The sequence below is a fragment of the Peromyscus maniculatus genome, chromosome 4, assembly GCF_049852395.1.
Source record: "Peromyscus maniculatus bairdii isolate BWxNUB_F1_BW_parent chromosome 4, HU_Pman_BW_mat_3.1, whole genome shotgun sequence".
NCBI classification, from domain to species: domain Eukaryota; kingdom Metazoa; phylum Chordata; class Mammalia; order Rodentia; family Cricetidae; genus Peromyscus; species Peromyscus maniculatus.
In genome coordinates this window covers 9,165,921-9,192,975 of record NC_134855.1, presented here as the reverse complement: position 1 = coordinate 9,192,975, position 27,055 = coordinate 9,165,921, and the positions used below count along the sequence as shown (strand labels likewise).

General features: G+C 47.6%; 1 protein-coding gene across 22 annotated transcripts in view; it reads right to left on the bottom strand.

Moving 5' to 3' along the window:
* Fnbp1 (formin binding protein 1) overlaps nt 1–27,055 on the bottom strand; it is a 131,311-nt gene that overhangs the window by 35,459 nt on the left and 68,797 nt on the right. For all 22 annotated transcript variants that reach the window (XM_076568971.1, XM_006983437.4, XM_042274928.2 and 19 more), the window contains exons 5-6: nt 21,425–21,487; nt 20,421–20,525 (exon numbers count right to left, since the gene is read on the bottom strand). In XM_076568971.1, the coding sequence (XP_076425086.1) occupies nt 20,421–20,525; nt 21,425–21,487 (168 nt within the window). The remainder of the gene's footprint in view (nt 1–20,420; nt 20,526–21,424; nt 21,488–27,055) is intronic.

The window sequence follows — 27,055 nt, the reverse complement described above, 5'->3', positions numbered from 1 at the left end:
AGGCGGACGCACACACAGCATGGCACACATGTGGAGACCAGAGGACTCGTGGGAGTTGGCTCTCCCCCTTCACCATGTGGGAATCAAACTCAGGTCATCAGGCTTGGTAGAAACACCCTTACCCACTGAGCCATCTCAGGGGCCCGCGGGTAAGGTGTTTTTGTTTTGTTTTGTTTTTTCTTTTTCTTTTTTTTTAAATGCATAGGGCTGTTTTGTTTGCACATATATCCATACCCTATATGTGGGCTGGTGTCCAAGGAGGCCAGAAGGCATCGGATCCCTGGAGCTGGAGTTATCGATGGCTGGGAGCCACCATGTGGGTGCTGAGACTCGGACCCGGAGCCTCTAAAAGAGCAGCCAGTGCCCTTTAGAGTCAGTCTTTTTTGAGGGGGGGGTTGGGGTATCACACCCACAGCCTGATTCACACTAAGCACATCTCTCCAGCCCCCTCAGGTGAGCTTTTAATCTCAAAGTTTCTCCTTGGCTTCTGACCTGGTGACCTTAACCTGAGTTCCACTTCCTCCACACATTTCACTCACAAGGGGACAGTCCGGTGGCTTCCTTTATTTTCTTCCCTATTCATGAACAAAGATCACCCAGTATTTCCAAGCATTTCCTTATTAGCTGGGGCTTTTCGGTTCTGTAAGGCATGGAAGGCATGGCGTCTTCTCAGCTAACCTGGGTATGTTTTAGTACCACATTCTTCCTCTTTGCTGGCAGCCTGTCAATTCCTGTCCTGGCCATATGCTCTGCCTTCCGCCTCTGACAGTCCCCCACCAAGTACATTAACTAAGTCCCTGTGACATTCATCCCTAGCTACCTTCAAAAATCCGCCCCCTCATAGTGGACAGCAGTGATCCTGTGAAAATAACAGTGCCCCCTGCCTGCCTTCCATCTGCACGGCCAAGGCTTCCAACACCAGAGCTCAACCTCCTCAGTTGTCACTGCGGTGAATATGTTAAAAAAGGGGATTCCCATGCAGAATACAACGTCTAGAATAACTTCTGCTTCATTCATAGGCCTTCCTCGGAAAGTCTTAGAGCGGAGGGGAGGAGAGGGGAGGGGATCCCACTCCAGACAGAACATAACTGCAATCAGATAAAGCTGTTGCCTGTTTATTTCAGGGAAATGGTCCTAAAATAGTGATGGGATATCTTTTGGCAGAATATGTATGTGTGAATGTTCAAAAACGTACACATACACACACACACACACACACACACACAGGCGGGGTCCAGAAGATAAATCTACTCATGGCAATTTAACTGCTAAGAGCTGTGGTCTTCCCGCACTGTCTGGGGGAAGCTGCTGGAATCCTCTTCCCTTGGCGCCCCCTCATAATGTTTCAGTCCAGCCATGAAATTGCTTTTAGAGCTTATTAATGCCTAACAGCTTCAGGGTGTCCTTCCCCAAGTCCTGTGCAGCTGTGATGATAAAACAGTTCAGGACCTCAGGTGTGAACCGTGGAGGGTGTGAACTGTGGAGGGTGTGAACTGTGGAGGCAGCTCCACGAGGAAGCAGACCGGAAACCTGGAGTGATTGAAGGCAACATCATGTCTGACGTAGTGCCCCTTGCCACCTAAGGCGAGCGTCACCTTCTCAGGTGTTGGTAAACCCGTGTAAAAACAGCCCCCAGTCAGTAGGGCGTGGTGGCACATACCTTTAATCCCAGCGCTGGGAGGCAAAGGCAGGCGGATCTCTTGTAAGTTTGAGGCCAGCCTGGTCTACATAGCAAGTTCCAGGACAGCCAGGACTAAACAGAGAGAATCTGTCTCCAAAAACTAAAAAAAACCTAAAACTAAAAAGAAAGAAAAAAAAGCCAAGGTTGTCTCAGAGGCCTGAATTTCCCCTCCTACCCACATCACTGGCTAGTTCTTTAAAGTTGCTGTTCTAAGAATACCTTACAAGTAACATGGCTGTAGTTCAAAGATACACAGAGGTGTTCCGCATGAGTGAGTGAGTGAGTGTGTGTGTGTGTGTGTGTGTGTGTGTGTGAGAGAGAGAGAGAGAGAGAGAGAGAGAGTAAGAGTATGAGTCAGAGTTTCAGAATGTAAAGATCTAAGTCATGGACAGGTCTGAATGAGACTCATCTAGATGTTGTCAGAAAAATGAAATCTTCACTTCATAATTCCTTGGTGTGGACCCTGCTGTGCATGGCTTCACTTCTGATTGGTCGCGCTCTCAGCGTGGGGACTCACTATGTAGCCCTAACTAAGTCGGCCAGGAAGAGCTTATCTTTGACATCTTTTGGAAAGTCGTTTTTCCTTTCCCATTGTCGAAAAGGTACAGGGCTGTAGCAGCCGCTCATCAGTTAAGAGCATTTCCTGCTCTTGCAGAGGACCTGAGTTCCCAGCATCCCACATGGTAGCTCACAGCTGTCCCTAACTCCACTTCTAGGGGATTAGATGCTCTCTTCTGGCTTCCATGACTTATGCCCATGTAGTCAAAACACTCAAACACATAAAATGAAAATAATAAATATAAATAAATCTTTTTTATTATAAAAATCCTATCTTTTATTACCAAAAGTTTTTTGGTGAGTTGTTGGGAACAGCAATGAAGACCATCCTTAGGAGTCCCAGCAGCCTGCCTAGCACTGCGTTCTCTGGAGCAGTGGCTTCTTGGTGCTCCCCGGAATCATTATCCAAGAACTCCTAGCTGGGTTTTACGTTGGAAGACAAGGAAGCTCGATCTGCCCCTCATCCCCCACCTCAGTGAGGGCACCATGCCTCAATGGCTGCACCATGGTGCATCCACACAGCCTGCCCAGAATCTGCAATGCCTGGCAGCTGGTCCCAGCTCCAGGGACTGGCAGATGGGCCTGATCTCCCTGCAGTGCAGGCACTGAGGGGACCCAGCAGGGCCTCTGGATTCTGAACCCTCCTCAAACTGTTTGTGCCAAGAGAAAGGTAAACTCGGGAATTTAACAGTCTGAGTTAGTTAGGCTTTCTCCATCCTGCATTCTTTTTCTTGGGATGACCAAAGGAAGAAGAAAAATATCTGTTTGCCGAAAATAATTCAAGTTTACAGGTTTTTTTTTTCTTATCTGTTTTGTTTTGTTGAAATAGAGTCTCATGTTATAGCTCAAGCTAGCCTGGTACTTCCTGTATAGCCCAGACTGGCCTCAAATTCACAGCAATCCTCCAGCCTCAGTGTCCTGAGTGCTGGGAATACAGACACTGTGTCCAACATCAAACTTACAGTTTGTAAAGTAAAGCATTCCTGTTCACCCCACCTGCCTAACTGTCGGATGCAGCCAGGAGAGAGAACAGGCCATACAGGTCACCAGATAGCAATAGTGTAACAGGATACTAATAACATAGCATGGGATTACCTATTTTCTAGGCACGTTTACATCAAGAGATACAAACCCACATGCACGTTGGTTAAAAGCTGTACCACAGCACTAATCCAGCAGCATGAAACAGTATTTATAGCCTAATTGCATTGTTAAGGAATATCTTCTTTTGTCTTGATGGGTAAACGATGTAAATTCTAACACTGAATGCTGGGACAGGCCTGGCCTCTGAGAGCGGACTCTGCAAGGCTGACGGGAGAGGGGAGGGGGGGAGGGACAAGGACATGAGGCCAGTCTTTGTCCTGCCATGCTGTAGTATAAGTGGCATTGTTGAACTTTTCCAGCAAAGGGTCGCATCTAGAATACATTTTCAACTTCAAAACTAAGAGTGCATTTGACAATCCCTACTCAGTCGCAGCGCTGGGAGCGTCGCTGGAAACTTCCAGGCCGAGGGCTTGCCAAAACAATGCGGCCTGTCTGGGATAAATTATAAGGGCAGCGAAAATACAAAACAGAAAAACTTCAAAATAAGTTAACCAAAGAAATATGCCTGAACTATTCCAGCAATTTCCTGAAGCTTCTTTTCTTCCCTCCAGTCTTACAGTGCTCCAGCCCCGGGGCTGCGGGTTACTCTGGTGCACAGTCATTGAAATAGAAGGAGAAAGGGAAAAAAACAAACACAAAAAACTAACCCCAAACTGAAAGATAGCAAATGAGACCAGGATCTCCATCCGGTGGCCATTCACTTGCTAAGCAGGGCTAAGAAAAGGCTTTCTGTTGCCCCGTACCCCAGTTACCCAAAGTAGAATTCAAAGTATCTGTTAACTCAACGGGAAAAGGAACTTTTGTTGAGCGGGCAGCAGGCCCTGTGGACGAGTCCACCCCGTGTCCAGAGAGGAGGCTGCAGAAGCAAACCTGCTCTGAGCTTGCACTGAGATGAGGAAGGACCGGGGCCTCCTGGTTTCTAAGACACGACCATTGCAGCAGACTGCAGCGTTTCATTATGGATGTTGGAAGCTGGAGTCTCACTATGAAGCCCTGGCTGGCCTGGAACTCTCTCCATGGATTGCCAACCTTTGCCTCCCAAGTGCTGGGATTAAAGCTGTGTGCTTCTGTTCTAGGATGAAATGATTGTACCTTTCCCTCTGCCTGATCTCAACAAGCAACTCCACATGGGGTTCACAAAGGTTCTGACACCCATGGCTACGGACACACTGGCTGAAGGTGAAGGTCTCGGGCATTTGCCGTCTCTGCCACCAGGGTTAACACAGTGCTGCACTTGTTTCTTAGGCTAACCATAGAGACACGTAAATCTCTGCAGTTTTAGAAAAGAAACACTCGGGAGGCTCAAACACAGTCCTGTTAGACACAGATGCAAGAATATCATGCTTCCATTATTTCTTTTCAGTGTATGTGCATGGACGTGTGTGTGTGGGTATACAGGTACATGTGTATGCATTTGAACATGGAGGACAGAGTGTTGTTCCTCGGGCACCATCCACTTAATCGCTTTCTTTTCTTTTCAACAGTCTGCCACCAGCCTGGAACCCACCAATCAGGCTAGTCTGCCTGGCCAATGAGCCCTAGGGACCCACCTGTCTTCACCCCTCCCCCACCCCACCCCTAGTACTGGGATTATGCAGGCATGCTACCACACTCAGCATTTTTTTTTCTAAACAAACGAAAATGGGTTATGGGTTGAACTCTGGTCTTGACACTTGTGACTGAGCGGTGTCCCCGCCCTTTACTCCATTCCTGAAGTTAATCTGAACTGCCTGGGGGCAGCTGCTGACCTTTATTGTCCGAGTCACAGCGAACATCTAATGGAGAATTCTTGCTTCTCAGCTGGTGGTGGCACACACCTGTGCGCTGCGACTGGAAGACCCCAAGTTTAAAGCCATTCTGGGGTACACAGTGGGTACTAGGCCAGCCAGGGCTACACAGCCAGACTCTGAAAACAACAGCTTCACCTTACATACGTTATTCAGTAAGGAGCCAGCATGGGAGACCACAGGCTCTTCCACTGTGACCTGGGTTGGCTCTGTCTGCTTTCTCTAAACTGCACAGCACTTCACAAGAGTCCTATTGATCAGAGAAATGTCTAAGAACCTCACATGGACTTCAGGCTATGGGGGGAGGTAAGAGTGTCTGCTGATAAACAAACCCCTAAGCCTGTCCATGGAAGATAAAAATGCCAAGCCTGGGATGGCTCAGTGGTTAGGAACACTCACTGCTCTTCCAGAGGCCCCAGGTTTGGTTCCCAGCACCCACATAGTGGCTCACAACTGCCTGTAAGTCCAGCTCAAGAAAATCTAAAGTTCCTTTCTAGCTTCCTCAGGCATGTCACTTCATGCACATATATATACTCAGGCTCTCACACACATATGCATAAAATTATAAATAAAAAATATATTTGAAAAAGAATGCCCAAGCCCATAAATTAGCATAAAAATTGCCTGGCAGAAACAATAAATATCTGTTGTGGAATAATCTTTTTGTACATTGTAAAGATGTGTTGCTCTCATTAGCTTAATAAAGAGCTAAATGGCCAATAGCTAGGCAGGAAGAGGACAGGTGGGCCTTTCCAACAGTGAGAACTCTGGGATGAAGAAAGGTGGAGTTGCCAGGAGACTCAGGGAGAAGCAGGATGAACATGCTATGCTGAGGAAAGGTACTGAGCCACATGGTAGAACATAAATGAGAAATTTGGGTTCATTTAAGTTGTAAGATCTAGTTAGCCAAAGCTATTGGCCAATCATTTATAATTAATAATAAGTCTCTGTGTGGTTATTTGGGAGCTGGCTGGTGGGACAGAAAATTCTGCCTACATATACCCTTACCAGGATGGCACTTCCATGGTCCTACTTCTCTAGAGGAGAAGCAATCACTGCCAAAGATATTCATTCAAGAAAGATTATAAACGTACCAGGGAACAGGCCACCATGAGACCCAATACCACAGAGAAGAACAATCAGAATGTCTGGAAGAAATATAAAACAAAAAGATGCAAAAAGCAAAAAGCAAAAAGCAAAAAAAAAAAAAAAAAAAAAAAAAAGAAAAGAAAAAGAAAAGAAAGAAAGAAAAAGTAAAAAAGTAACAGAAGTCACAATAATATGATGTCATCAGCGAAGGTCTGAAGAAGATACCAGTGAAACTTCTAGAAGTGAAAAAGTAGTTGCACCTGGCAGTGGTGGCACACACTTTTAATCCCAGCACTCAGGAGGGAGAGGCAGGCGGATCCCTCTGAGTTCAAGGCCAGCCTGGTCTACAGAGTGAGTTCCAGGACAAGCTCCAAAGCTACACCGAGAAACCCTGTTTCGAAAAAGAAAAGGAAAAAAGTAGTTGCAGAAATTTAAACTCAATAAATGAGCTAATAGAGAAAGTAATTAAAAGCATGGGGCTGAAGAGACAGCTCACTGGATAAGAGCACTGGCTGCTCTTCCAGAGGACTTGGGTTTGATTCTCAGCACCCACATGGCAGCTCACAACTGTCTGTAATTCCAGGGATTCTGATACCTTCATACAGACCTACATGCAGGCAAAACACCAGTGCATATAAAATAAAATAAGTAATTAGAAGTTGCACAAGAGTTCACATACAGAGATAAAGGAACACAATGGAGCCAAAGGATGGCTTAGCTCCTCCCATGGACGCCCTGTAAACTGCTTGATCCCCAGACCCCATGTTAAGGTGGAAGGAGGGAACTGACTCTTCACGTCACTGTGTCACCCCCTCATAATAATAATAATAATAACAATAATAATAATAATAAATAACATAAATAATATGAGCCATCAATTCCAGAGACTGAAAGATGAATAATTTTTGAAATTTTTTGTTTGTTTTTATGTTTTTCTTTTTGGAGCTGAGGATCGAACCCATTGAGCTAAATCCCCAATCCCTTGTTTTTATGTTTTTCAAGACAGGGTTTCTCTGTGTATCCCTGGCTGTCCTGGAACTTGCTTTGTAGATCAGGCTGGCCTCAAAGTCAGAGATCCACCTGCCTCTGCATTCAGGTGCTGGGATCAAAGGTGTGGCCATCACATCTGGCCATTTTTGAAGCTTTAATGCCTATAGTTTCCTTGCATTTATGAAATAAATAAATACTCAAGGACCCCGAGGAAATAAAAAATAAGAACTATGTCTGAGCAGTGGGTTGCACACTCCTTTAATCCCAATACTCAGGAGGCAGAGCCAGGTGGATCTCTGTGAGTTCGAGGACAGCCTGGTCTACAGAGCGAGATCCAGGACAGGCACCAAAACTACACAGAGAAACCCTGTCTCGAAAACAAACAAACAAACAAACAGAAAAAAAAAGAAAAGAAAAGAAAAGAAAAGAAAAGAAAAAACCCCTCCCTTCTGCTTTCTCTTCCGCTCTCTCTCCGTTCCCATCAGGTGTGCACCCTCGGCCCCTCCCCGCCTCCTTCTTTCTGCCTCCCTCTATCCCTGTCTTTCTATTATAATAAACGCACTTCCATGTGGACACAGTGTCTCTGCCCGGCATGTTTCCCTGCATGCGTGGGGGGGGGGGTACCCTGGCCTGGCCAGCCGCGGTCCCGTGTGTACTATCACAACAGTCATCTCACTGGTTCATCTTCTTTCCTGCTCTCTTTCACAATTATTTACTTGTTTCTGCTATTGTTGGTTTTTTGGGGGTGGGATGGTGTTCAAGCAGGGTTTCTCTGTGTAGCTCTGGCTGTCCTGGAACTCGCTCTGTAGACCAGGCTGGCCTCGAACTCACAGAGATCCACCTGCCTCTGCCTCCTGAGTGCTGGGATTAAAGGCGTGCGCCACCACCGCCGCCGCCACCACCACCACCACCACCCAGCTTGGGGCTCTGTAGTTGTTCCTAAGAAAGAGTCTATGTAACCCTTGATGACTTCCAACTCATTATGTAGCACACATTGGCCTCAAACTCACGGTCCTCCTGCCTCAGCCTCTCAAGTGCTAGGACTGTTGGCACAAGATATCACACCATCATGCCATGCCTGGTTTTGAAGGTCAGTCTTGAATGTGAACTTGATTGGACTGAGAAACACCCATGAGGCCAATGGAGCACCTCTGAGTGAGTCTGTGAGGGCTTGTCCCCAGGCGGTGAGAGCCAAGCTTGTCCCCAGGCTGTGAGAGCCAAGCTTGTCCCCAGGCTGTGAGAGCCAAGCTTGTCCCCAGGCTGTGGGAAAGCCAGGGCTCTGACAGTCGACCTCTGAGCAGACTCCTGGGAGAAGGTGGGCTGTGTAAGGTGAGACCTGGCTAGAGGAAGCAGGTCACTGGAGGTGTGTCTCTCAAGACTCTATCTTGCCCCACCCTCTTTCTGTCTCTCTTTTTGCTGGCTTGTGTGATGTAATGCTTTCCTGCTAGGACAGAGAGAAACTTCTAGAACCATGAGCAAAGTCTTTCTTTCCTCTAGCTGTTTCTGCCAGGCATTGGGTCACAGTGATGATGAAACTAACAGGCCATCTGATTCTCTGGAAGGTTTGCTATTCCATATCCAGCCGATTCCCGTTCTCTGTCTTTATCTCCTGTCTGTTAACTGGGGCCCTCATGAAACCTTCCATTATTATCCAACGGGTGCTACGCATTCCTCCACCAACACATACTCTGTTGAATGCCTAGATGCTTGGAATGTTTTTGAGGCTACATATATTCATTTGATTAGCAGTGCATTAAAGTCACGAATGCTGGCCATACGTCTGCATTTCCAGCAGTTGCTAGGCCTCAGCAGGAGGGCAGCCTGCTGCTAAGAAAGATGTGTTCTCAAAAAATAAAAACAGGCTGGGTGATGGTGGTGGTGCATGCCTTCAATCCCAGCACTCAGGAGGCAGAGGCAGGCAGATCCCTGAGTTCGAGGCCAACCTGCTCTACAGAGTGAGTTCCAGGACAGCCAGGGCTACACAGAGAAACCCTGTGTTGAAAAACCAAAAGAAAAAAAAATGGTATTTTTAAACCCTTTTAGGTTCCAAGATGAAGCTGCAGTTGCAATATGTATTTCCTGCATTCGTGCTGACCACTTCCTCTTTTCATCTTTTTTGGTTTAAGAATTATCTTCTAGACTCCTGGGAGGGCGTGGGTGTCCCAGGTGCTGACAGAACCACACCACCGATGCCTTTAAGGCACTTGCCTTCCTTGGCCTTCCTGATTCCTGAAGAAATCCTTCAGAGATCTAGTCAGACATTTTTACCTAAAACAAAAATTGGGGGCCAGCAAGAAAGATGCTTACATGTTCCATAAAGCCGTCAACTCAGTACCCCAGACAGCAAAGGAGGCATACAACCACTTCATTCCACTGCGTCCAGCGCTCAGGGGGTGTGGGTTGGAGACGGCTTCCGCAAACGGTGAACACTTAACCTTCCACTGCTTATCTGGCTCCAGTCACAGTAAACCTCTCGCCCTGCTTCAAGCACTGTGACTGTGTTCTTAGAGTGGCCAATGTCCCAGGCTGCCCACTCCACTGATTTTGAGAAAATTATCAGACAATCCTTTGAACAAAAGGCCTTCTTGCTTAATGATGGCAGAAGTTCTAGACTTCAATTTTGTTTTTAATATTTGAAACATTCTATCACATAATCTAAGACACACACACACACACACACACACACACACACACACACACACACACACGGTGGGGAGATGGTTTGATGGTTAAGATTGTTGATGGTTTGATTGTGGATTGTTCTTGCAGAGAACATGAGTTCAGTTCGCAGCACCCAGTCAGGTAGCTCACAAATGATTGTAACTCCAGCTGCAGGGAAATCTGATGCCTCTGGCCTCCTTGAGCACCAAGTGTGCGTGTACACATGCACATAATTAAAATAATAAAATAAATGTTGAAAACAGACAAATACATAATATATGCACTTCTAAAAATATTTTATCTGTGTGTGTGTGTGTGTGTGTGTGTGTGTGTGTGTGTGTGTGTGTGTGTTCTGCAGTCACTAGAGGAAGCCAAAACAGGGCGTCAGATCCCACAGAGCTGGAGTTATAGGCCATTGGGAGCTGCTTGACTTGGGTGCTGGGAACTGAACTCTGGTTCTCAGTAAAAGCAGTACACACTTAACCACTGAGCCACTTCTTCAGCCCCGTCACGACCTTGTAATTATAATTAAAAACCTGGAAGAGGGGGCTGGAGAGATGGCTCATCGGTAAAGAGCACTGGCTGCTCTCCCAGAGGTCCCACATTTGTGTTCCCAGCACCCACACGACGCACAGACACACATGCACCCAAACACTCAGGTACAGAAAGCAAATACATCTAAACAAAACACAAACCCGAAAGAGGGACATGGCCGCACTTGTCTTTATCCCATCTCAAGAGGCAGAGGCAGGCGAATCTTTGTGAGTTCAAGGCCAGCCTGGTCGATGTGTTGGTTATTTACTTATTAGGAAACCTGAAACAAGCCAGACTCATCTGGGAAGAGGGAACTTCAATTGAGAAAATGCTGCCATCAGATTGCCCTGTGAGCAAGGCTGTGGTGCATTTTCTTTGTGTATTTTATGTAGACGGGTGTTTTGTCTGCATGTACATCTGCACACCAGGAGGCATCAGATCTCACAAACCTACAGTGATACATAGTGGTGGGTCGCCATATGAGTGCTGGGGATTGGGTTTAGGACCTCAGGAAGAGCAGCCACTGCTTAACTGCTGAGCCATCTCTCCAGCCCCTGAACATTGTTCTTAATTGATGATTGATGTAGGAGGACCTAGCTCACGGTGGGCGGGGCCACCCCCGGAAGGTGGTCCTGGGTGTCTAAGAAAGCAGACTGAGCAAGCCCTGAGAAGCGAGCCAGGAAGCACTGTTCCTCCAGGACCCCTGAGAACATTCCTGCCTCAACTCCTGCTTGACTTCTTGCCCTGACTTTTCCTTCATGATGGGCTGTAAGTAGCAAGATGAAAAAACCCCTTTCCTCCCCAGGTTACCTTTGGTCATGGTGTTTACCAAGGTAATAAAAAGCCAACTAGGACAGTCTACACAGTTCAAGGCCAACCAGGGCAACACAGTGAGTTCCAGGCCAGCCAGGACTACATAATGAGACCCTGTCTCAAAAATCAAAACAAAACCAACACCTGGAATCAGGGGCAAGCAAGATGGCCAGAGGGTAAAGGTGTCTGCTGCCTGGCAATCTGAGTTCAACCCCCAGGACCCAAGTGGTGGAAGGAGAGAGCTGACTCCTGAAAGTGTCCTCTGACCCCCACAGGCACGTCATGGCATGCTCACTCCCTAACCCCATGAATAACTAATAAACAGATAAATGTAAAAACCTGAATTCAGCTCAGTGGAAAAGCACGTGAAAGACACTAATTCCCAACCAAAACTCAGCTTACATCCTCGTGTCCATAGCTTAGAATTCCCCCTCTCTTCCTAACAACTTCCTCCTGTCTGACTATAATAGACATGTATGTAATGTCTTAAAATGAACTCTATTCAAAGTCTCCCTTTTTCTTTATTGTTCTTATTTCCAGGAGTGCTGTGGAATAATCCTCTTGTACACTATAAAGATTTGTCACTTGAATTGGCTTAATAAAACGCTGATTGGCCAGTAGCCAGGCAAGAAGTACAGGCGGAGTGAACAAACTAAGGATGATGGGAAGGAGAAGGGCAGAGTTGGGGTCGCCAGCCAGATGCAGAGGGAGCAGGAAATGAACGTGCCATGCTAATAAATGTACCGACACGTGGCAAAGCATAAATAGAAATATGGGTTAATTTAAGTGTAAGAGTTAGCTAGTAACAAGTCTGAGCTATCAGCTGAGCATTTATTATTCACATTCAGCCTCTGAGTCAGTTATTTGGGACCAGGCAGTTGGAACAGGAAACATCCATTTACATGGGAGTGATTTGAGACAGTCTTTCTCTGTATCCTAGGCTGGCCTGGAATTTGCTATGTTGCCCCGGCTTGATATGAACTATCCTGAGTGCAGGGATTACAGTTGTAATGTCCCACCCTGAAAACTTTTACAAGTCATATTACCATAGAAAAATGAGATGTAAAGTCCCACAGAAACTGGTCTTTTATGTTGACGATTCTAATGTAACTTAACTTTTGTCTTTCCTGGCTGGCCTGAAACTTGTTAGGCCGTCTAAAATTCATGGAAATCTACCTGTCTCTGCCTTCCAAGTACTGGGATTAAAGGTGTGAGCCAGTCACACTCAGCAATAATTTAACTTAAGTATTTACTCAAATTGAGTTATGCAACAAAAAAGGCCCATGATTAAATCAGAGAGAAGGTGAACTCACATCCGAGTTCTGACTAGTCACCTCTCTTGAAGTATGAAGAGAAGAAGCCACACAAACTTCCTGTGGCTGAGAAGGGCCCATAAATTGAGACTGTAGCCACAGAAGAGCCACACCTCCCAGAAAAGTAAAGGCTGGGGAGATGGCTAGGTGGAAGAGGCCCTTGCCACCAAGCCAGACAAGCTGAGTTCTATCCTGGTCCCCACATGGTGGGAGGAGAGAACCAACTCCTGAAGCTGTCCACTGATGTCCACATGGGCACTGTGGGACACATCCCCACACATCCCCACACCCACACACATCCCCACACCTCCACACACACCCAAATAATAATACATTCTTTTCAAAGATGAATTAGATGGATAGTGACCGAGGAAGACACCGACATCAACAGGCCTCTGTACACACATGTGCACCTGAATACGTACACACATATCACACACACACACACACACACACACACACACACACACACACACGGAAGAAAAACAAGAAATTGATACTGAAGTTTGTAAAAACAACAACAAAACCCAACTCAGCCGCTCTTTTCCATTTCTGCAGCCATCTGTAGCCAGTGACTGTAGATTCTGTTAGACAATACTCTGCTATGCATGCAGAAGTTACGTAAGGATGGCAGTCACATGACAGGGTGGGGTTAGTCACCCAGGCCTCGGATGGACTTGATGCTAACATGAGTGTTTAGAAAACACTGCACTCTCTGTTGGGAAATATTAGTTTACAGGCTGTTCATCAACCTTCCCCTCTCAACCCATACCAGGCTGGCAAAGCAGGGCACTGTCAGAAGTCCAGGAAGAGGCACTGCCATGTGGATCCAGCCTGGTTTGATTCTGGAGCAGTGTCACAGTGACCCCAACTTCAAGGCTTTTTGTCACTCGAGAGACATTCCAGAGTTGCAGGGAAAAGTCACTGCACACTAAACACCAGGAAGGCCATGGAGGGCAGGTTCTTAAAGGCCAAGATGGCATGGTCCCGTCAGCACCCTGCCAGTAGTCATGACCAAAGGACCGGGAAGGATTCAAACACTTCAAATAGCGGAGATCCCATCAACCTGCTGTGTTTCCTGAAAAATAAGAAACAGGCCTAGACATGTAGCCTGTTGGTAGAGTGCTTGCCCGGCAGGCATAAAGCCCGAGTTCCACTCTCAGCATGGAATAAACCAGGCTCGATGGTCCACTCTGTCATCCTGGCACTTGTTAGAGCCTGCCTGGTCTCAAATGCCTTGCTGCAAAAAGCCAAAATACAAACTCAAACCTCTAAAACAAATAACAAAACCTCTTATCTGCGAAGTAGGGTCAAGGAAGGCCTGAGGGAGCTGCCTAGAGTCCCTTATCTTGTTTGGGGGCTTCATGGTTTCTTCCTTCTTCTTCTTCTTCTTCTTCTTCTTCTTCTTCTTCTTCTTCTTCTTCTTCTTCTTCTTCTTCTTCTTCTTCTTCTTCTTCTTCTCCTCCTCCTCCTCCTCCTCCTCCTCCTCCTCCTCCTCCTCCTCCTCCTCTCCTCTTCCTCCTCCTCCTCCTTGTTTGTTTGTTTTTGTTTTTTGAGATAGGGTTTCTCCGTGTAGCCCTGTCTATCCTGGACCTTACTGGCCTTGAATTCAGAAATCTGCCTGCCTCTGCCTCCCTGGTGTTAGGATTAAAAAAGGTGTGTGCCACCACTGCCTGGATTCATGTGTAATGAAAGTTCATGGAGCTGCCCACATGTGATGGGGTCACCTCAGCGGACCCACCAGTCTGTGCTTCAGATGTGCTGGGGTTCAGGCATGCACTACTGTGTCTGGCTTTTACATGGGTGCTGCGGATTCAAACTCGGGTCCTCATGCAAGTACTTCACCCACTCAGCTATCTGCCCAGGCCCGGAGGGAGCTTAAGGACTTGTTGTTAGGATCCTGCCCTCACTCTTCGGGGTCTGGCATCTTATGTCATCAGCAGGCTCTGGCCACTAAGTCCCGGCAGACCCCTCCCCTCTGTTCTCCCTCTGTTCCCTCTCTGCTCCGCTCCCTCCCTCCCCCATCTTTCTCTCTCACCAGGCCTGGTCCCCTTCCCCCCACCCCTTTTCCCTCCTAATGAAGCTCTAAAAGGTCCCACTGGGTTCTGTCGTGACCGTGACCTTTCCACGCCGTAACCAGCGCCGTTTTACTATCACTTGTGTCAGGGGAAGGATAAGATCTGTTTTTACTAAAACCAGGAAATATATTCCAACTTATGGTTGACTAACTGGATCAACCAGCTGGAACTGGCGGAGCCCAAACTCTGACAGTTTCATCTCCAAAAAGGAGAGGCTGAAGGATGCCTTGGACATGCAGCTGGCCCTCCTCCTTCATCACTGTGCCTCTGAGGAATACAGCAACCAGGGAACATCAAACATACACTCCTGCCCAGAGTTTTTCTCCTTCAGGGAATTACCAAGCTCCTGGCCTCAAGGCAAAAGTCTACCGTGTCCTAAAGTGGGTAAGAACCTATGTAGGGAGTTTAAATCAGTACTGTGACAATCCTGACTTAGCGATGTCTTCAGAAAGAAAAGGCAATTCTGCTCACACCCAGAGATTCATGCAAGCTTATACTACACGTCGCCTGGGCCATCACACACACTCTAGAGTCCTGGGAGACACGGCACAGCATTATATAAACTGCACAGCTGGCTGCCAGGAACAGGAAGGTGAGCTGAGTCAAATATAATCGGGCCACTTCATCATTTGTGGAAACGGGGAGAGACATCTGTGTTGAGTCAAAGACTGTCAGAAGTAGCAATGGAAAGCGGGTGTGGCCAGGCACCCCTGAAATTTCAGCAGGTGAAGGCAGGGGAGTGGCTAGCTTGGGCTACATACAGAAACCTGTTTCCAAAAACAGAGCAAAGACAGCAATGGAGATCCAATGAGAAAAGCTGACTTCGCGCCTCCACACTGCCTGCGGTGGACAGAAGGTTTCAGGTCACCTCCGAAGCGAAAGGACTTAAAACAGTCCGCGCTTAGACATCCGCGCTTATGCCCTGACGTCCAAGGCTCTCAAATTGGGAGCCTCATGTTCCTGGGGAGGGTGGCCACATGGTACTTTCAGAAAAAAAACAAAACAAAACCAAAAAACCTGCTCCCCGTAGGGAAAGATGAATCAATGGAAATATGGAAGTAACTGAGGTAGCGATTCAATTTGGAGGTAACCTCACACATCCTATGGGGGTGGGAGATGACCCAGTTAGTGAAATGTCTGATGTGCAGCTAGGCTTGAGTTTGCCTTCTCAGCACGCTAAACAAACAACACTCATAACAACCACCACCGGGCAGGGGCAATCACCTGTGACCTCAGGGCTGGGCAGGGTGGAGACAGGCAGGTCCCAGGCTTGCTGGAGGGCAGCTGAGCCAAAGCAAGCTCCAGGTTCAGTGAAAATAAAAATCCACCAGGATCAAAAAGGGGCAGACAATGAAACACTGGATCAGGGATGAAGAGATGGCTCATTCGGTGTCGATGCTGCCTCTAACTCCAGCTGCAGGGGATCTAACACCTCTTCTGGCCTCTGCACATACCCACACATATGTAACTGTCACAGAGAAGCCTCCTTAGACATTTAAGAGACCATAAGAGCTGGTGACGTAGTGTGTGTCTTCAGTCTCAGCGACTGGGGAGGTTGAGGCAAGGGAAGCAAGAATTCAAAGCCAGCCTGGGCCCACACGGCAGGATGTCACTTCAACATAAGGAAACACAAAAGACACAACCCAGAACTAGACACTTCCATCTTACAATTATTATTTCAGAAAAAAGAGCAAGCTCCCAGATTCTAAGTAAACCAAAACAGAAGGAAAGGGGAGTTTTTATGAATTCAACGAATTAGGCCTGCCTATTTTTTTTTTAAACAGTCTCATTATGTAGCCCATGCTAGTCTCAAATTTTCATCTATCTGTCTCCCAAAGCTGGTATTACAATAGTGTGTGCAACCTCACTTACCGAAATGAAAAATATTGAGTGAAATATGTTGAATAGTTAGTTTGTGTCCTTAAAGAAACAGTAACATAATCTAGCTGAGTTTACCCAGGATAACTTAATTCAATGTAGGAAAATAGATGAATGTAGTAACCTACAGATCAATGAAGTAAAGGAAGCAGAAAATGGTATCTGATTACCAAATTAAGCTTTTTAAAGAACAGACATTTTGGAGGGCTGAAGAGCTGGCTCTGCAGTTAAGAGCATTTGCTGCCCTTTCAGAAGACCTGGGTTCAATTCCCAGCACCCACAGCGTGGCTCACAACTGTCTGTAATTCCCGTTCTAGGGTATCTGACCCCCTCTCCTGGTCTCCACAGGCACTGTACACATGCGGCACACAAACACACATTCAGGCAAACATCTATACACATAAAACAGAATAAAGAGGGCGGCGGCGGCGGCGGCGGCGGCGGCGGCGGCGGCGGCGGCAGCAGCAGCAGTGGAGACGGTGGCGTACACCTTTAATCCCAGCACTCGGCAGGCAGAGCCAGGAGGATCTCTGTGAGTTCAAGGCCAGCCTGGTCTACAGAGCGAGATCCAGGACAAGCACCAAAATTACACAGAGAAACCCTGTCTCGAAAAACCAAAAAAAAAAAAAAAAAAAAAAAAAAGTAGAATAGAGATATTTTGTCAAAACAAAGAGTGACAATTTCTTCTTTAAGAAGACATATTAAAACCAGCCTTTTACTTTCTCTTCCCTTCCTTCCCCCTCTTGCTTTCCGCTTTCAGTCAGGATCCCCCTCACCACATCCCCATCCAGTAGCCCTAGCTGGCCTTGAGCAGCAGCGATCTCACGGACTCCACCTCCCCAAGTGCTGGGTTACAGGCCTGTTCCACTACACTCTTGGTGGACAAGACTGGAAGCTCTCTCCATAATCAAGAAGATAAGGAAACCCACAAGGGCTACTGCTCACTGCAGGAGAGGCCACAGACTGCAGAGGAAGATAAGAAAAATAAACAAAAGAGGCACAAAGATAAGGGCGGAGGATAGGACCGCCAGCACCAGCTGCCGACGAAAGCCGAAACAGAGGTCACTGCGGGAGGCTCCGAGCTCTGATGTGTAGCCCGTGTTCTAGACATCCCTGAATTAGGATCTCAGAAACAGTGTTGATGAGGCTGGAGGATGGGCTCAGTGGTTAAGAGCACTGGCTACTCTCACAGAGGGCTGAGGTTCCATTCCCAGCAGCCACATGGTGGCTCACAACCACCTGTAACTCCAGTTCCAGGGGATCTGATGGCCTCTTCTGACCTCCATAGGCACCAGGCATGCAGGTGGCAAACAGATATACATGCAGGCCAAATACTCATATACAAAAAATAAAAATAAGTAAAAATATTTTTAAGAGAACATGTGCATTTGTGCCACATGTGTACACACGCGACCATAAACTGAGCTGACTTCCACATGTGTACACACACATGACCATAAACTGAGCTGACTTCCACATGTGTACACACACATGACCATAAACTGAGCTGACTTCCACATGTATACACACACACATGACCATAAACTGAGCTGACTTCCATTTGTGTACACACACACACATGACCATAAACTGAGCTGACTTCCACATGTGTACACACACACATGACCATAAACTGAGCTGACTTCCACATGTGTACACACACACATATGACCATAAACTGAGCTGACTTCATTTAATCGTGAGTTTTAAAACAGTCTATCTTACCTGGTGCTTTTATCTATTTTTAAAATCTATTCACTTTGCATTTTTTTTAACTAGAAAAAAATATTAACTTTATTTTTAATTATGTGTGTGAGTCTATTTCTGAGCAATGCATATGAATAAAGGTATCCACAGAGGCCAGAGGCATGGGATTCCCTGGAGTTGGATACACAGGAAGTTGTGAGCAGTCTGAAGTGGGTGCTGGGAACTGAACCCGAGTCCCTAACCTAGAACAGTATGCCCTCTTATCTACTGAGCCGTCTCTCCAGCTGTGTGTGTGTGTGTGTGTGTGTGTGGTCTTTGGTTTGTTTCTTTGAGACAGGTTTCTCTGTGTAACAGCTCTGGCTGTCCTGGAACTCAGTCTGTAGACCAGGCTGCCCTTGAAATCACAGAGATCCACTGCCTCTGCCTCCTAAATGCTAAGATTAAAGGCATGCGCCACCACGCCCAATTCCATATATAGTTTTAAAGACTAATTTATTTTCATTTTATGTCTGTGCATCACGTGTATGCAATGCCTACAGAAGCCAGAAGAGGTCGTCAGACCTCCGGGATTTAGAATTACATATGTTTCAAGCTGCCACGGGGGTGCTTTGACTCCGATCCTGGGTCCTCTAGAAGAGCGGTCAGTGCCCTCAATCCCTGAGCCCTCTCTCCAGCCCTGTATTTTTCAATTTTTTGAGACAGAGTCTCATACACCCTAGACTGGCTTCAAGCCCACTGTGTAGCCAAGGATGGCCTTGAACTCCTGACCCTCCTGCTTCCACTTTCAAGTGCTGGGATTACAGGCATGCATATACCACTCTCAACTGGGTAACATTGAAAAGTCCAAAGAGGGACCGTCAAGATCGCTTATCAAATAAAAGGGTCTGCTGCAAAACTTAATGATTCCTAGGACCCACGTGGCGGGTGGAAAGAACCCCCTCTACAAAGTTATCCTCTGACTGCGACACAAATACACTCACACAAATAAATGAACTTGACTTAAAAAAAATATTTGAGGGCTGGAGAGATGGCTTAGAGGTTAAGAGCACCGACTGCTCTTCCAGAGGTCCTGAGTTCAATTCCCAGCACCCACGTGGTGGCTCACAACCATCTGTAATGAGATCTGGCGCCCTCTTCTATATACATAATAAAAGTAAATCTTTAAAAAAAAATTTGAGGGCTGGAGAGATGGCTCAGAGGTTAAGAGTGCAGACTGCTCTTCCAGAGGTCCTGAGTTCAATTCCCAGCACCCACATGGTGGCTCACAACCATCTGTAATGAGATCTGGCGCCCTCTTTCGTATACATAATAAATAAATAAATCTTTAAAAAAAAAAAAAATTTGAGCAACACTTTAAATATGACTAGTTAGTAGGAATTTATGGTAAGTATGGTCACTTAATCTAAAAATGAATGTCTTTTGGTTAAGTAAAAATCTCCCCTCACGATGTCAAGAATATGCATTTTAGTACATAAATTTTAAAAATAGCCATATATCCCTCCATCCTAATCGAGATATTTCCCCACTCAAGGGATCGTGAACTCATCTGGCAGAACCGAACAGCACCATGAAAAGGCACAGCTTTTCCAGAGAAAAGCAGACCGCGATGCCCAAATGGCCCTGGGCACCATGAATGAATGCCACTATTTAACGGCATAATTGTGTTTACACTATCTTGATGACTTCCATTAAAAAGAAAATGGGGCTTCTAGGGAAAAAACACACACACTGGCCTGGGAAGACAAGGGCTCACTTTATGTCTGAGTCATGGGGAGGAAAGCTCCGCAGACTTCCAAATGCCTCTCTCACCCCGGCCTCCTGGGTATCAGCCCAAACGAATCCCTGACACAGCTGGGCAGAGGGTCAGCCTTTCTGGAGGCCTGGAGCTGCCGGGTTCTCCCACACGGGCTGGGACAGCGGCTCGGCTCCTTGGACACGGAACTGGGCCTTTGACGAGCCACTAAAGAGTGTGGCCTCCTTGGCCACTCCTCTCGTGACGTGTCCGGGTCTCCCCACGATCACGGTGGTGACCAAGCAAACCACCTCAGGCCTGGTTTTTCCTCCAGTGTGGACGGTCATGCTGTCCCCATGGCGATGACACAAAATGAAACCCTTCTTCCATCAAGTACCCTCTTGTGGTTACATCAGAAAGAGGAAGCCGAGGCCAGGCCTCCTCAGCGGCAGCCTAGGAAGCACGCTCCAGGGAAGTGAGACTGAGTCCCCTCACCTTTTCCACGTCGGCCTTGGTCACGTTGATGTCAGCATCCATCTTCTCGAAGTACTGCTGCGCACGGTCAGCCTCCTTGCAGTCCCGTTCAAAACGCCTCTTACTCTGCAGACAGAGCACAGCCAGGTGGGTGGTCATCCACCCGCCCTGCCACCTCTGGAGAGACCCCCACGGGCATTCTCCCCAGGACCCATCCACCATGCGGCATCCTTTCCAGAAGTAATTTCAGCATCTGTCCACATTAGAGTGACACCCTCTCTGTTCTCTGCATAGGATTTACCTGCCTCTACTCAAGCACTTTATGAGTGTATGTACCTGTTTTTGTGCATGTGTGAGTGTGTGTGTGTGTGTGTGTGTGTGTGTGTGCATGAAGAGGTCAGAGGTCAACGTGGGACATCTTCCTCAATCACTCTCCACCCTGTTTTAAAGATTTATTTTCATTCTGATTGCATGTGGTTGTGCGTGCATCTGAGTGGAATGCAGACACCTACAGAGGCCAGAGGCATTGATCCCTGGAATTATGGGTGGTTCTGAGCCACCCAGCATGGGTGCTGGGTCCTCAGGGAGAGGGTCAAGTGCTCTTGGCTGCTGAGCCGTTATCTCTCCAGCACATGCACCTTGCTTTAGAAATACGCCTCTCACTGGGTCTGTAGCTTGCTCACCGGCTGGCCAGTGAGTCCCTGAGAGTCTCTTGTCTCTGCCTCCCCAGTGCCACTGCACCCAGCTTTTTAAGTGGTGCTGGGGATCTGAACTCAGGTCCTCATGCTCCCACGGCAGATGCTTTACCCACTGAGCCGTCTCTCCTTAAGCATTTCTGGCCCAGCACTTTGCTTGCCATAACAGTTCTAGGAGCAAATTAAATGAAATACAAATGAGAAAAATCTAGAAAGAAGACTCCTTAGTGGTTTTTGCTTGATTTTTACTTAGTGAGTCATTCACGCCCTAGTCAGACTGATGTGAGCTGGTCTGGAAGATACTGGTTTAGCGGCCGGCTTCCCACGTACCGACTCCAGCTGCTTCCAGCACGTCTCAATGTGCTGCTGGGCCTTCCGTCCGTCATGGAAGTTCTGTGAAGAAAACAGAGCAGGGTCAGACCTACACTCCTCACACTAATGCAGGAGGAAAACCCTTACACCTACTTAAGCAGCTTTAAAAATTATGTTTATGTTATGTGTGGCTGTTTTCCCTGTATGGATGTGTATGCATCACGTGTGTGCAGTGCCCATGGAGGCCAGAAGAGGGCGTCAGATCCCTCGGGGCTAGAGTTACAGATGATTGTGAGCCACCATGTGGATACTGGGAACCAAATCCAGATCTTCTGCAAGAGCAGCAACCGCTTTTCACTGATGGACCATCTTTCTAGCCCCTTAGTAGCCTTTAGGTACCATCTCATGGACGTGTGTCTGCCTAGTATGTGTGAGGCCTCACAAAGCAAATGAACAAACACTTAACACCTAGTTTGTGCAGCCCAGAGAAATGTAAGCGTTCATGCCAGCTTTGGTGGCTCATGCCTGTAATCCAACAACTTGTGCTTGATGCAAGAGGATTTCCATGAATTCAGGACAGACTAGAGTGAGACCCTGATCTCAAAAAACAGCCGAAGTTTAAATAATAGACAAGTTAAAGGGAAATGAAAACTAGGCTGGCCGCAAAGTTCCCTTTAAGGTTTTAGACGCAGCAATATTGAATGTGAAATTGTGTGTGGCTTGCAAAAACAACAGGCCTGCCTTACCAAGACAGGGAACCATCACACCAGATGTGGCACACTTTCAATCCCAGCACTTGGAAGGCAGAGGCAGGAGGATGTCTGTGAGTGTGAGGCCAGCCAAGGCTGCATAGTGAGACCCTGTCTTAAAAGAAAAACAGACAGCAATCGCTGGGGTCATCTTCTGAGTGGCAGTGAGTTCGCACATTATATTTCCACCTCCAACGGATGAGAAGTTGTATTTCTTAGCTGTCATCCTCAACCTCTCCTGACTTAGAAACTAGCCCTGTACCTCCGTGAGTCTGCTTGCCGGATATGTCACACAATGGGCTCACACAGGCTGTGGACTCTTGTGATGGCAGGACGTCCATTTTTTTTTTAAACTATTCACATGTAGGGTGCTTTCAAGGTCCATCCTGTTGTAGTATCTGTCTACCAACTCTTTTTTTCTGGCTGAATAATGTTCCACTGAATAGATGCACCATATTTATATATCCACTCATTGGTTAGTAGTTCAGGAGAATATGAACATTGATGTTATGAACATCACTGAGCTTTGTGTGAACAGACATCACATCTTAGACTCTTTAAAAATGATTGCTTTTTTTTAGAAATTAATTTTTATTTTGTGTGCATTGGTGTTTTGCCTGCATGTATGTCTGTGTGAGGGTGTCAGGTCCCCTGGAACTGAAGTTACAGACAGGTGTGAGCTGCCATGTGGGTGCTGGGAATTGAACCTGGGTCCTCTGGAAGAGCAGCCAGTGCTCTAGTCCCCTTTAGAAATGTTCTATTATTATTGTGTTTAGGTGTGCATATGATGTGTGGTGGGACTGTGGAGGCTACAGTGTGTGTGGAGGCTGGAGGACAACTTGTTAGAATTTGTTCTCTTCCCAGTGCCTAGGGATGAACTGCGTGGCCTGAGCTATCTCACCAGCCCTGGGATCTTTTTAAACAGAAGGCCTCAGGGCAGGCATGTGACTGCTATTAACCTCCAAGGACCCCAGGGAGCCAGAGCCGGGCAAGCTGCAAGAAGGGGAGGAGATGGGCTCAGTGAGGGACCCCGGTGGCTCAGGGGTCTGACTGAGCACCAGACTGTGGGTGCCGTGAAGGGAACACCCCAGAATGGAGGCTGTGACCTGGTGAGTCAAGCTCTACAAACACTCTACCACAGGCCCCACCCCCAGCCACACGGGTGTCTTTTGACTGGCAGTCCAGGATCAGACCTGAATTAACAAGAAGTGTGGGTCCTCCAGGTGCCTCAGTGCATAAAAGCGCTTGCCGTCAGAAACAAAACCCAGAGTTGGACCCCGGGGTCCTACACGGTGGAAGGAGAGAACCAATCTCTCAAAGCTGTCCTCTGACCTCCTTACATGTGCCATCCGAGTGGGCACACATGTCCTGGGTCCTGGGCCCTAACTTGAAGAGAACTTATCGGGTCCCACATGGCAGGAGGAGAATCCAAATCCACAGAGCTGCACTGACCTCCACCGGCACATCATGATACACATCCCCCCCACACACCCCCAACAAATAAAGTGTTTTGTTTTGTTTTGAAAGTCCAGGATGACCCTGTATTTGGCCTGCGTTTCAGAAGGAGGAAAGAAGGGGAACCACGGCATGAGGAGTGTAAATCGATCTGTAGTGTTAAGGCTGGTATTTCTACAGGATTCTAACGTCCAGTCCATTGCGGCCTGGGTCTGAGTGCTGGGAAGAGCTGGCATGAAGCCTCATGGTAAGGTGGGTGGTTAAAGCCGGGAGGCCACCAAGGATGAACGCTCTGGAAAGAGAAAATGCTACAGACTGACAAAGGAAATGGCATCTGTCACTCGGCATCCTAAAATCACCAGTTCCCTTTAACATTCTTCCACCAGACACTAACTGGATCGGTGGACCTTGTCTGCATGGCCAGGGGCTGCGGGGCCTGTGCCCTGAAGGGCTCTGCCCTCTGGCTCTGATTAAATAAATGTGCTGCCTGCAGCTGCCCGGTCAGCTTCTGGTTTGTCTGAGTCCCTTGACCAAGGACACAGTCAACTCTGAGCCCCTACAGGGTTCACCCTTGACTTGGAGGACAAGGGACATCAGCAGCTCCCACCTGGTTTCCCTGGTAAATGTCCCTCCGTGTGGACTCACAAGTGCGTCCCTCGGGAGGCCAGAGGTTAAAGTGAAGTGTCTTCCTCCATCATTCTCCACCTTAATTTTTGAGAACCTGGAGCTCACTGGTTCTGCTGGACTGGCTGGTCAGTGAGCACCTGGGGTCTGCCCACTTCTGCTTCCCATGGCTGGGTTACAGGTGTGCCCCGCCACACTGGGATTAAGGGTGCTAGGCACCCAAACTCAGGTCCTCCCTCACGTTTATACCGCAAATGGCTAACCCACTGAGCCATCTTCGAGGCCTCTAAATGCTCCTCCAATAACCCTTCTCTTGTTAGCCGGTCTGAGGCCTGCTTCTAGACTGAAGAGGTACCCTGCCTGGCAGTGACTCACAGGAAGTACCAGGTCCCCCACATCCTCCCCCAAGCCGTACCTTGAGCTGCCCCTAGTCAGACCTACAACTCAGCAGAGTCTCGGGACAGTCAAGCACCAGAGAAGGCTGGGGAGGGGCCAAGGACAGCCTTTTGCCAAAACAATGATACTTTATTACAAGGGTATGTGTTTTTGTCTCCAGAGGTCAGGTGTCACCATTCTGGGTTCTTCTGCAGTTAAGTTCTGACCATCCTATAAAAATTTTTAAAGATTAATTTTTTTTATTTTAATTTTATGTGTCCAGGCATTTTGTGTGCATGTATTTTGTGTATCAATTGCATGCTTGGTACCCAAGGAGGTCAGAAGAAGGCTTTAGAATCCCCTGGACTGGGGTTATAGACAGTGTGAGCTTTCATGTGAGCACCAGGAACCAAATCCAAGTCCTCTACAGACCTCTTAACTGGGAAACCATCCTTCCAGCCCCATCCTTCATTTTTTTTTTAGTCTCTACAAACTCTAAGTCTTGTCCCTCGGGCCTTCACTTTTTAATCTCACAATGGGGGGGGGGGGCACGGGGGCGGGGATGACAGAGCCTGAGGCTGAGCGTAAGGGAGCTAGGGGCAAGGCTGAGGGAGAGCCAGGCAGTCTGCTGATTGCAGGGTGCAAAGAGCCCTGCTGGGGAGGACAGACAGGAAGCCACGCAGAGTTCTGAGAAAAGGAAGGAGTGCTGGACAGGAAGAAGGCGGAGGGGGGGGGGCGTCCTGGGGGGGGGAGAGAGGCAGACCTGAAGGAAATCAGGATCCTTTCACACCCTGCCGGTCAGTGACACCTTTGGGTTCCCTAAATTCCCTCCCTGAGGCCTTCTCTCCACAGAGGACATCTGTTCCCGTCCCCAAGCAGGACAGCAGTGTTCTGCTGCACACGGAAAAGGTCTCAGTGACTCGAGATTCAAAGATGGAGCCAACAGGTGGCATACAAATGTAATCCCTAACTCCATGAGCAGAAGCAGGAAGACGGTAGTTCAAGGCCTGCCTGTGCCACTTAGTATAACCCTGTCTCAATATAGTAAATAAAAAGAGGGCTGGAGATTCAGCTCAGTGCAGTGGTTCTCAACCTGTGAGATGCGACCCTTTGGGGGTCAAATGACCCTTTCACAGGGGTCGCAATATTAGATATCCTACATACTAGATATTCACATTATGATTCATAACAGTAACAAAATTACAGTTATGAAGTAACAATGAAATAACTTTATGGTTGGGGTCACCACAGCATGAGGAACTGTATTAAAGGGCTGCAGCATTAGGAAGGTTGAGAGCCACTGGTCTCGTGGTAAAGTGCTTGCTTAACTGGGTTCAACGCCCAGCACCACCCCTTAACAATAGACACAGATAAGAATAAAATGGATAAACAGATAAGTAAAATAAAAAGGAACGGTTGAGGCTGGAGGGACGGATCAACAGTACTGCACTTGGCAGAAGACCTGAGTTCCAATCCCAGCACCCACGCCAGGGGGCTCACCACTGCCTATAACTCCAGCTGCAGAGGATCCAACACCCTCTTCTGGGCCTCTGAAGCCACTGCACTCATGTGCACAGACACACACAATTTAAAAGCAATAAAAATAGCCAGGCGTGACAGTGTACACCTTCAACCTAGGCAAAGGCAGGTGGATCTCTAAATTTTCAGGCTAGCCTGGGCTACATAGTGAGACGCTGCATCAATAAACAAACAAACAAATGAATATTTTTTTAATTCATATTTGGGGCTGGAAAAATGGCTCAGCAGTTAAGAGCATTGGCTGCTCTTCCAGAGGACCTGGGTTCAATACCCAGCATCCACATGGCAGCTCACAACTGTCTATAACTCCAGTTCTGGAGGATCCAACACACATAGAGACATACATGCAGACAAACCATCAATGCATATAAAATAAATAAATCATTAAAATAAAAGAAATTAATATTTTGCGTAATTCTGACTAAAAACCAGACAGGACATTCTCTGGCTGTCCTCCATACACATGTGTGGGAATTGTACATGTGCTGTGTACCTTTCAGTGGCTGGGGGCAGTCTCCCATGAAGACATCTCAAGCACACTTTCCCACCATTAACCAAACACCTGAACACTGCAGTATGAGGTAGTGATGTTCCTTGGAGTCTTTCTTCTGGAGGGTGTGGCCCCAGACTCCCCACTCGCCCTCCTCACCCCCCTGCGCATGCCTGACCCTAAGCAGGGGTCACCAGCTCCAGCTGGCTCCCTGCGGGGGGGTGGGGGGTGGGGATGGACGACGGACAGTGCTTTGAACAGTTAGAAAAGTTAAACAAACAAGCAGATCTGCCAGATGCATTTGTTGTTTACGGACAAACAATGGCAGGCGCTTCTTCTCCGGACAGTGAGGGAGTGTGTCGGAAAACCGTGCCTTCTCATCTCTGAATAAAGAGGGATTGTTCCCAGGACAAAGAT